This window comes from Podarcis vaucheri (assembly GCF_965113315.1).
Source record: "Podarcis vaucheri genome assembly, chromosome: 10".
In the NCBI taxonomy this organism is placed as follows: Eukaryota; Metazoa; Chordata; class Lepidosauria; order Squamata; family Lacertidae; genus Podarcis; species Podarcis vaucheri.
This window is the reverse complement of record NC_138748.1, coordinates 76,498,816-76,510,241: the sequence shown is the minus strand read 5'-3', so window position 1 is coordinate 76,510,241 and position 11,426 is coordinate 76,498,816. Positions and strand designations below refer to the sequence as shown.

At 47.7% G+C, this 11,426-nt stretch overlaps 1 protein-coding gene across 1 annotated transcript; it reads left to right on the top strand.

Moving 5' to 3' along the window:
• The first annotated feature begins 1,168 nt into the window (after positions 1–1,168).
• On the top strand, positions 1,169–10,766 carry LOC309541271 (uncharacterized protein). The gene is made up of 7 exons (XM_082238930.1): positions 1,169–1,387; positions 5,190–5,671; positions 5,774–5,855; positions 6,167–6,252; positions 7,552–7,678; positions 8,207–9,792; positions 10,551–10,766. The coding sequence occupies exons 2-6, from the start codon at positions 5,282–5,284 to the stop codon at positions 9,493–9,495; spliced, it is 1,974 nt and encodes a 657-aa protein (XP_082095056.1). The 5' UTR covers positions 1,169–1,387; positions 5,190–5,281; the 3' UTR covers positions 9,496–9,792; positions 10,551–10,766.
• The last annotated feature ends 660 nt before the right edge of the window (positions 10,767–11,426 follow it).

The window sequence follows — 11,426 nt, the reverse complement described above, 5'->3', positions numbered from 1 at the left end:
CTGCAAAAGCTTCCCTTCCAAAGCACAAACCTCCCCGGTAAAAGTGCCTAAATATGGAGCGCGCACCTGCCATCCGTCGGGATGCGAGTGGCAGCCCGAGCTGCCTGCAGGTCTTTCTGACGGAGCGAGCAGCGCTTGCCGGCTCTTTCCGTTTTGGCCATTGAGGGCGCTGAGGAGCCACGAATTTGACAGCTTCGGGTTTATTAAAATAATAATACATTTATTACTTATACCCTGCCCATCTGGGTCTAAACGGCGAGTGGGGGCGCTTTTGACAGGTTAAAGGGGAACTCAGGGCGCAGGACCTGATGTGAACAACTCCGGGGTCTGGGGAGGCTTTGGTGGGAAATGTAGTGCTTTTAAGCAGGATTGCCATGTTCCCCAAAATGAAAATCAGGACAGAGTTTTGAGGGTTTTGCTTTTTTTTTTAGCCCTAGCTTTAAGGCAACATTTCTAGGCACTTCTGTACATGCATCGTGATGCTCTAGGTCTCAGGAAAGGGGGGCAGCGCCGTCTCCTCCAGGAGCAACAACTAAGGGGCTCTTGTCCTGCTTTTTGCAGAGCCTTTCCCCCTGCGAGCTTCTCCTCCACCTGGCCCGGGGAGAAAGCTCAGCCCCCATCCAAGAGAGCATCTCTCGCGGGGATCATTGCGCACAACTCACGCGGCTCCCGCTTTGGGGGGGGGGGAGCCTGCTGCGCTCGGCTTTTGTTGTTGTGGAGTCCTTTAGTCGTGTCCGCCTCTTCATGACCCCCTGGACCAGAGCAGGCCAGGCCCTCCTGTCTTCCACTGCCTCCCACAATTTGGTCAAGCTCATGCTGGTCTCTTCGAGAACACTGTCCCACCATCTCGTCCTCTGTCATCCCCTTCTCCTTGTGCCCTCCATCTTTCCCAGCATCAGGGTCTTTTCCAGGGAGTCTTCTCTTCTCATGAGGTGGCCAAAGTCTTGGAGCCTCAGCTTCAGGATCTGTCCTTCCAGTGAGCACTCAGGGCTGATTTCCTTCAGAATGGAGAGGTTGGGTCTTCTTGCAGTCCATGGGACTCTCAAGAGTCTCCTCCAGCACCAGAATTCAAAAGCATCCATTCTTCGGCGATCGGCCTTCTTGATGGTCCAGCTCTCACTTCCATACATCACTACTGGGAAAACCAGAGCTTTTACTATACTTGTAGGCAAGGTGATGTTTCTGCTTTTTAAGATGCTGTCTAGCATCTTAAAAAGCGCTCGATTTAGCAAGGGTTAAAAGGCAACAGCTGGATTCCTAGAGAAGACAGGAAGCAAAGCCAGGGGGCTGGTCCTCCGGACCCCTCCCTCTTTCTCAAGCCCCTGAAGGGGGGGGGTTGCTGTTTTGTCTCTGCGCTGCTGCAGCCGGTGGCTCCTGCTGGGATCCGGTGAGTCTCCCCTCTCTTGACCCAGAGGGCCCTTGGGGAGAAGGGGGTCCCGGGGCTGCAGGGAGAGGGCTTGCGGGGAGATCAGCTCATGTGGGGGACCCCAATTTGGGGAGCGGAGGGTCCTGCCAGGGAAGGGCAAGCTCGCAGGAGGGCTGCAACTCTGCGTTGCCTTTGCATTGATGCGCTGCTGCTGGACCCTTTTTGGGGGGGTGTCTTTGGGTCAGAGAACAATGGCCATGCTTACCCACCCAACACATCAGAAGCGCTGGCCTCCTGAATTTGCACGCTGTGCTTTAAGGACTTGACCAGTGCCAGATTATCTATAAGCTAAACAAGCTCTATCTTAGAGCCCCACTCTCTTAGGGCCCCCCAAAAAAATTAAAGGAAAAAACCTGGATGTACATTTCCAAAATATAAGATGAAAAACTAATAAAATAAAACCTACACCCAGCAACGGTGTTTTGTCTTGTATAGGCTCCTATGATGTAAGTCATGGTCTCCGCCTGCTAGCCTGCTCCCTAAAATATCCCTAATTTGCTCTTTTCTAGATAAAGGGTGCCTTCATTCTGCATGGAGTGGTTGCACTGCAACATGTGCAAATGACTTGAGATACCTATGAGGTCCATAAATTACCATATAGCATATATTCCACACACAAAACAGCGACAATTTGTTGTTGACAAAGGACAGCTGGGCATAGAAAGGGTCCCATTACCTTCAGGAGCTGAGGGACTCATCAAACCTCAATCCAGCCCTGGACTTGACCACAGCCGTAGCTCCAGACCAAAGGAATCCACTCCGCACACAGACACCACTGGTTTCTGTACATTTCCCTCAATTAGACAACTTATACTGGGCTCCCAGCACCACAATAAGGCAAGGAACCCCCACTTTCTGAAAGATAGAAATTCACCCCCCAAATTTAGCTGAATAGATGGTTTTATATAGTTCCAAAAGGTAGTAAAATTGTGGTCCTAAGGATGGAGGGGACCTGACTCCTGGCATGAAGGGAGCAGGAAGGCCATAATCCTCAAGATGGGCCATCACACCCCCAGGAAGCCCCTCCCTGCCAGGTGTTGCCAGCCCTGACAAAGGGAGCAACTAGGTGTTATCAGATACTCAAGTGGAAAGTCCACCCCAGAGGGGGATGAGGCAAAGAGCGAGAAGAGCAACTAAGCTGTGCCAACATGTAAATACTTTCTTCTGCCAGGGTGAGACAGATGTTGTAACGAACAGGGCTATGTCTGGATCTCAAATTTCTACCTGACACTGCACCTTTTTTGTGAAATACCTGTGATGTTTTGATGATGCTGCGTGAAATGTATTCTGGGAAATTTTGGGAACTTTAAAGAACCCCTGCAGCCCCTTGTTCTGGGCTTCTTCCTTTTAATGTTTAACAGACCACTGTATTTTAATATTTTGTTGGAAGCCGCCCAGATTGGCTGGGAAAACCCAGCCAGATGTGCGGGGTATAAATAATAAATTATTGTTGTTGTTGTTGTTGTTGTTTTGCTTGAGAGTTGGAACCTTGTTGCAACAGTAAATGATCAGGCTTCCTAGCCGCCGTTTTGCTCCAATTTGCCTGGCTATGGCCTCTTGCTTGAACCCAACAGATTCTGAACCACAGCGCTAAACTCTAGCAAAGTTGGGAAACGGTTTAAATACCGTACTCCAAGATTTGGTACTTCTCAAACCCAATTCAGATTTATGGGTCAGCCACATATATTAGCAGAGGTCCCAAGGGGTCCATGGCACATTCCTGTCAACCGTCCAGGACAGAATATTCACAGACAAAACAGTCTCTAGCCTTTCATTCAAGGAGCCCTTCGGGGGGTGTTGGAATTCCAGAATCTGAGGGTGGGGCTGTTGAGCTCCATCAATATCTGGAGCTTGGTCACATAGAAAAATGCACTCAATTTCAGAACAGATATAATGATCCACCAGGGAGCCATACTGAGAGAGGCCACAAATGTCATGATTCTCATGCAGAGAATGACTTGCGCAGGAATGCGACCCAGAAGACTGCATCCTGGTTTTCCATTGGGACACATTGGATATGGTGGCGCCATTCACATAACAGAAACTCCCACAAAGATATTGACATTTTCAGAGCAGGGGGTCCATGGCTTGGCTTTTGAAAAACAGGGGTGCCCAGTATGTAGCTAATTGGGATCCACTGTGATCGGCAGTTGGAACTATAGTCATCTCGGGTTACAGCCGCTTCAGGTTGCATCTTTTCGGGTTGCAGACCGCTGAAACCCAGAAGTAGCAGAATGGGTCACTTCTGGGTTTGGGCAGTTGTGCATGCGCAGAAGCGCTAAATCGCACTTTGAGCATGTGCAGAAGTGCCGAATCGCAAGCACTTGCGCAGACACGGGTTGTGAACGCTGTGGGTTGCGAACCTGCATCCCGCACAGATCACATTTGCAACCCGAGCATCCACTGTACTCTCTTGTGTGCAGCTGGTGACATTGTAAGAAGGAGCATCCCATTGACAAAAAGTAGCAGCACCTGCTGGCTGCCTCCTTTCTGGCTGTGGCACAACAATTTAATTAATTATTGTCAGGGCTGCTACCCAGTCCCAGCTCACATAGGACCACGTTAGCCAGCGTTCACGTTAAAAGAGTCTTTATTGGGTTACAGGTTCCATTTCCAAACTGCAATGTGCAGCCCCACGTCTTCTATGTCAGACCGGCGAAGACCCGTCTGAGTCTCCGCCTCTAGCACACCAGCTTAATACCCTAGCCTTGCTCCACCTCCTGCGCCTTTCCTTCCGTCTCTGGGTCCTTCTGCCCCCCGTGGTCTCTTCTCTCCTACTCTCTTCTGACGCGGACCCCCCTGACCCTTCCGCCTCCTTGCGGCGGGCTTTGGGACCTGGCTCACTCTCCGGGCTGCTTACTGCACCAGCTTCCGCTGCATTTGAACTTGGCGCGCGCGCCCAACTCTCTACCTTCCTCTTGATCGTTTCGTCGCTCCCCGAGGTGGGCGTGACTACTCCTGACTCATGCCCTCCCTCCTGCTGAAAGCCTCCGGAACCCGATGTCTGGTCCCCTTTCTCCCCGCTGCTCCCGGCTGGGCACGTGGGTCCCGATCTCCAACTGCTGCTCTCTGATCCCTCTCTGGACCCTTCTTCCTGGGGTGTCCCCCTGCTTTCCCCCCTTGCTCTGACCGCTGGCGCTCCCTTCTGGGAATCCTCGGACTCACTGGACAGGCTCGGTGATCTCGGGTCGTCATCCCCACTCATCCTTCCTTCGTATTCCTCCCCCTCGCTCTCTGTCTCCTCCCTTCTCTGTGTCTCTGCTCCTGAACCCCTGACAATTATTATTATTATTTTATTTATTTATTCTATTTCTATCCCGCCCTATTCCCCATGGTCTCAGGGTGGTTCACATAAAATATCAAATACATTAAAAAACCAAGGCTTGACGGCTGGGGGATTTCTACATTTAAATGGCCGCAGAGTGAGAGGTTGCTTCTGGCAAGTGATAAGGGAAATCGGGGCAGAAGCCTTTATTGAATGGGTAGCCATGGGGCTGGCACGCAGATCGCCCAGGGAGGTGGGGGGAGCATGGGGGGCTCAGAGGCGACATTCAGATACATTTGTTTACGTGCAGCATGGAAGCGTATAGTGGGCAGTCGAGGAGGGGTCACCAAAACACAAAGCAGGAGGGGGATCCATGCGATGGCCAGTTTTCCTGCAACTGGCGCCGTCCAACACACACCTCCACACTTCCTTAGGGAACCGGTTTCCTCTTCTGACAGTGTGTCAGTTTTATAGCAGAACAATGTGTTTGCTTTGTAGGATTTCCTAGCACCTCTTAAACCGGACAGAGACAATTTGGCAGAAGATCAAGGGGTTCCTTCTGATCTCTTGGAGGCTTCCTAAGAACACAGATGGATGCGCAAGACTCAGCAGGAAGAAGCCATGCCATCAGAGCTGGGAGCAGTGGGGGATTCTGGGGAAAAACTGTGCAGAAGATCCTGGGTGAGGAGGACACTCTCCGCTCAGAGGCTCAGACCCAGCAGTTCAGGCAGTTCTGCTTCCAGGAGGCCAAAGGACCCCGAGAGGTTTGCAGCCGACTCCACCACCTTTACCACCAATGGCTGAAGCCAGAAAGGCACACGAAAGCTGAGATGCTGGACCTGGTGATCTTGGAGCAGTTCCTGGCTGTCCTTCCTCCGGAGATGGAGAGCTGGGTGAGGGAATGCAGAGCAGAGACCAGTTCCCAGGCAGTGGCCCTGGCCGAAGGTTTCCTCCTGAGTCAGGCAGTGGAGAAAAAGAAGGTGAAAGGGACTTTTGTATCCCCAACTCCTCTACGAATTGCCCATCCTGAAAGTTTTTATCTCTAACATTCCTTCTCCAATGTTTCCCTTTTTCTCTTTTAGGGAAAGGATCTCTTTGCAGAAATGGGCCTGGATTCCTCTGAGGCAGAGAAGACTCTGTTGGACACCAGAAATTGGCTGCTGGGTAAGGAGGTTCTTCTCTGTTTGGTCACATTCTGCGGGTTATGAAACGGATCTATGGGTTCTTTCCATCTTTTGCGTTACCCCGAGGAGGGAAGATCCATTGGTCCTTTAATCTTTGGGGGGAAGACACTTGGGGCCAAGGAGAAGAGATGTGTATTTATGCAACTAAAATATGAAATGGGTACAAAGGTCATAATAATTCATTCAGCAGGTGAGACTTTTTCTAAGGCCCATCTGTAATTGGATATGCAGTGCTCATCCTCAGAGAAAAGCATCTCCTCCTGGCTTCCCACTTACCTTTGTCTCTCACAGGTGACCAGATGATGCCAGCCAGACCTCCTCATCCCTCTATCCATGGTGAAGGAGAAGGAGAAGCAATGACTGCGGAACCAGATCAGGTAGGGCGAAAGAGCATTGTGGGGAAGAGGGCTGAGGAGTGGGGCTGTCAGCTTCGCCTTTGAGCCGGTGCCAACGACTGGGCTCAACCTCTTCAGCCCCAACTGGGCCAGGCGAGCTGGGAAAGCTCTTCCAGAGACCTCCCACTGCAGGGAAGCAGGTCTAAGCGCAATGGACTCACAACTTTGAGCTGTGAGCACCAAACTCAGTGCCAAAGTCAGCAGAGCACAGCAGAGTATGAACTACACGAACGACGGCTCTGAAGCAGAACTTCTTTATTCTTTTACAGCTACTGCAAACTAAAAATAAACCAGAAACGAAAGACATAATAATAATAATAATAATAATAATAATAATAATAATAATAATTTATTATTTGTACCCCGCCCATCTGGCTGGGTTTCCCCAGCCACTCTGGGCGGCTTCCACAGAAACCAAAAAACACTAAAATATCATACATTAAAAGGTGCGGGCCTCCCACTTATTCTACACCTCTCATGTCTCTTCACAGGGCCAGACTAGAGTCAAGCTCAACAGGGTCTTCTTTCCCCGCTGATTCCGCCAAGCCCGTTCCCTTGGCTGTGGTTTCGCTAGATAGTAGGTAGGGACAGTGGGGATCTCGTTCATCCATTCACTTAACAGAGACTACTGGACTGCATGAGTGTTATAGTTGCTTAAGCAGTCATCTTTACACAGATAACACTCAGACTCCCACAGAGTCAGGCTGGAGCGGATGAAGGGAAGAGCAGATTCCGCCCCCTCCTTTCTGAAAACATTGGCAGTCGATTCTTGCAATGGGAGGGGTGAAATATCCACAGGGGCAGCCAGGGTCCCTCCAGACCCAAACAAATCTCTTTCCTCCTCTTAACAAATCTGCCATGAACAATGGCCATTTGAAAAATGCCATTTGAGAAGGTTAATGTGCAGCGAGTAAAGAACAGCCTCTTTGCTTCAATGTCACTGAAATGATTTCATTCCCTCCTTGAAGCTGGCTTTAGGGCATCAGAAAGATTTTCCCCAGAAGAGCCCTTTGGGAGAGGAAAGCGGGAATCCTTTCATCTGGCGAATGGGAATGCTTGCTCAGCCAGAAGGATATAAAGCTCAAAATGTGGAGTTCCACCCATTTACACTAAGTTTAATATTCATCATTAAAACACACAATAAACGAATTCCATTAAGACATTGAAAGAAGAATCCATAATTAAAATGAACAGCAAAACAATCCCATGAAAACAACACAATAATGTGCAGGAGATAATATTATGCTGTCTAAGAGAAGCATCTTTTTCTTTTTCTTTCAGGGTCCTCTGTGCTTTGAAGACGTCACAGTTCATTTCACAGAGGAGGAATGGGCGTTGCTGGATCCTGACCAGAGAGCTCTACACCAAGAAGTCATGGAGGAGAATCGTGACATCGTGGCCTCTCTTGGTACGGCTCCCGGTTGGATCTTTATATCCATTTTGAAATTCAGCCCATCTCTCTATGTGACCAAGCTCCAGATATTGATGGAGCTCAACAGCAGCACCTACAGATTCTGGAATTCCAACACCTCCAGAGGTCAGCTTGAATGGAGGGCTAGAGACTATTATTTGCATATATCCTTCCTCCAGTTATGTGTTTTTAAACAATGATCTGGCTCATCTGAACTTTCCAGGCCTTTTGAAATGATGGATTTAGTTTGGGGATGGAAGTTGTAGTAGCTTCTGTCAGGTTTTTTTTTTTTTATGGAGCAGATTCCATGATTCGGCAAAAGAAATCCCTTCCAGGAGAGAGCCAGGCTTTTCGAATCTCCAGTTCCCATCAATACGTTAGTTTATGTCAGTCAACAAAGGCAGTGAACCCTGTAGTAAGACCTCATATCTAACTTCCATCAGTTCTTCCATTAATTAGTATGGTTCAATAATGGAGGTCTCCATGTGTTCCTGAAGCTCTTTTTTATTTATTTCTTTGTCACAGGCAGTGATAAATTGGAAATTAAGAACAGAGAAGACCATGACAAGATCTATACATTGGAGAAGCCATATCAATATTTGGAGTGTGGAAAGAGCTTCCGTAAGAGTGGCCCTCTCACTTCCCAACCAAGAATTCACAGCAGAGAGAAACTATATCAGTGTTTGGAGTGTGGAAAGACCTTCCGTCGGAACTCGCATCTCACAACCCATCAGAGCATTCACACAGGGAAGAAACCCCATCAGTGCATGGAATGTGGGAAAAGCTTCAGTCAAAGGTCCCATTACACATGCCATCAAAGAATTCATACAGGGGAGAAACCCTATCAGTGCCTGGAATGTGGAAAGAGCTTTGGTCGGAAGTACAGTCTCACGTCCCATGAAAGAATTCATACAGGGGAGAAACCACATCAGTGTCTGGAATGTGGAAAGAGTTTAACCAGGAAGAAATATCTCACAGCCCATCAAAGAATTCATACAGGGGAGAAATCCTATCAGTGCATGGAATGTGGAAAGAGCTTCAGCAAGAGAGCCCATTTCACGTCCCATCAGAGAATTCATACAGGGGAGAAGCCCTACCAGTGCTTGCAATGCGGAAAAAGCTTCATTCGGAAGGGCTTTCTCACTTCCCATCAAAGAATTCATACTGAGAAGAAACTACACCAGTGCCTGGAATGTGGGAAGATTTTCACCGTGAAGAAAAGTCTCGCTTCCCATCAGAGAATTCACACAGGAGAGAAGCCCTACCAGTGCTTGGAATGTGGGATGAGCTTCACGTGGAAGGACAGATTCACTGCCCATCAAAGCATTCATACAGGGGAGAAACCGTATCTATGTGCAGAATGCGGAAAGAGCTTCTGTCACAGGGCCCATTTCACTTCCCATCAGAGAATCCACACCGGGAAGAAACCCTATCAGTGCTTGGAATGTGGAAAGAGCTTCAGTCGGAAAGACAGTCTCACTTCCCACCACAGAATTCATACAGGACAGAAACCCTATCAGTGCTTTGTATGTGGAAAGAGCTTCAGTCAGAGGTCCAATCTCACTTCCCACCAAAGAACTCACAGTGGGGAGAAACCGTATCAGTGTCTGGAATGTGGGAAGAGCTTCCGGAAGAGGGCCAATCTAATTTCCCATCAAAAAAAGCTCACAGCAGCCAAAATTGGAAGGGACCCTCATAATCATGTAGTACAACCTCTGCTTAAAAGCCTCCCAGGAAGTAAAGGCCACCATCCGCCAAAGGAATCTGTTCCACTGTGGAAGAGCTCTTGCCAACTGAAGAGTCAGTTACAATAGTAAAGAAACAGCAATTTTAATGCGCTATATACATGTGGTGCCAGAGAGCAGGAAACTTTAAAATGCAATTTTCCATAGAGATTTCTTTCTTTGTTATAACTATCTTCATAGTGTTTTTTCCCCTGTGTTTAGATCCACCCTCACAGTTCTTCCTGTTGTTTTGTTGGAATCTCCTTTCATGTAACTTGACGCCATGGGTTCAGGTCCTAGTTTCTGGAGCAGGGGGAAACAAGCTTGCTCCATCTTCCACATGACATCCCTTTAGATATTTGAAGGTGGCCATAATATCACTTCTCAGTTTATAGGTGGTACATGACCCCAGTCAAGCTAGCAAAAATTTACCACTTGCCTGATAACAAATGTTGGAAATGTAAAGAAACTGAAGGTACCTTTTACCATCTTTGGTGGACATGCCCGAAGATTAAGGCTTTCTGGGAAATGATATACAATGAAATGAAAAAGGTATTTAAATATACTTTTCTTAAGAAACCAGAGGCCTTTCTCTTGGGCATTGTCGGCCAACTGGTGCCAAAGAAGGATAGAACTTTTTTTATGTATGCAACAACAGCAGCAAGAATACTGATCGCAAAGTATTGGAAGACACAAGACCTACCCACCTTGGAAGAGTGGCAGATGAAAGTGATTGACTATATGACATTAGCCGAGATGACTAGCAGAATTCGTGATCAGGGAAAGGAGACTGCGGAAGAAGAATGGAAGAAATTTAAAATTTATCTCAAGGACTATTACAAACTTGATGAATGCTAGAATGTCGAGGTTTTCAGAAAGAAAGGGTTACAGTGATATAAGATTAGATTAAAGAAAGGATTAAGATGAATTAGGTCGGAAAAAAAACACTTATAAGTTGTTATAAAACTATGGACATGGGGATGCAGAAAGGGGAGGAATGGGGGAGTCCCAGAAAAGAGGTTTATGAAAAGATATTATGAAATTATGCTTGTTTGTTTGTCTTTTTATATGTTTGTTTGTTATAAAAAACTTTTGTAAAACCAATAAAAATTTTATATAAAAAAAAACATAATATCACTTCTCAGTCTCCTCTTTTCCAGGCTAAACATGCCCAACACTCTCCCCAGTTCCTCAAATGGCTAGCTTCCCAGACCCTTAATCATCTTGGTTGCCCTTCTTGGCACATGTTCCAGCTTATAAACATACTTCTTAAATTGCGGGACACATTACTCCAGGTGTGCTCTGACCAAGGCAGAACAGAGCAGCACCATGACTTCCCTTAACGGGGACATTAAACTTCTGCTCATAGAATCATAGAATCATAGAATCATAGAATCATAGAGTTGGAAGAGACCACAAGGGCCATCGAGTCCAACCCCCTGCCAAGCAGGAAACACCATCAGAGCACTCCTGACATATGGTTGTCAAGCCTCTGCTTAAAGACCTCCAAAGTAGGAGACTCCACCACACTCCTTGGCAGCAAATTCCACTGTCGAACAGCTCTCACTGTCAGGAAGTTCTTCCTAATGTTTAGGTGGAATCTTCTTTCTTGTAGTTTGGATCCATTGCTCCGTGTCCGCTTCTCCGGAGCAGCAGAAAACAACCTTTCTCCCTCCTCCATGTGACATCCTTTTATATATTTGAACATGGCTATCATATCACCCCTCAACCTCCTCTTCTCCAGGCTAAACATGCCCAGCTCCCTTAGCCGTTCCTCATAAGGCATCGTTTCCAGGCCTTTGACCATTTTGGTTGCCCTCCTCTGGACACGTTCCAGTTTGTCAGTGTCCTTCTTGAATTGTGGTGCCCAGAACTGGACACAGTACTCCAGGTGTGGTCTGACCAGAGCAGAATACAGTGGCACTATTACTTCCCTTGATCTAGATGCTATACTCCTATTGATGCAGCCCAGAATTGCATTGGCTTTTTTAGCTGCCGCGTCACACTGTTGGCTCATGTCA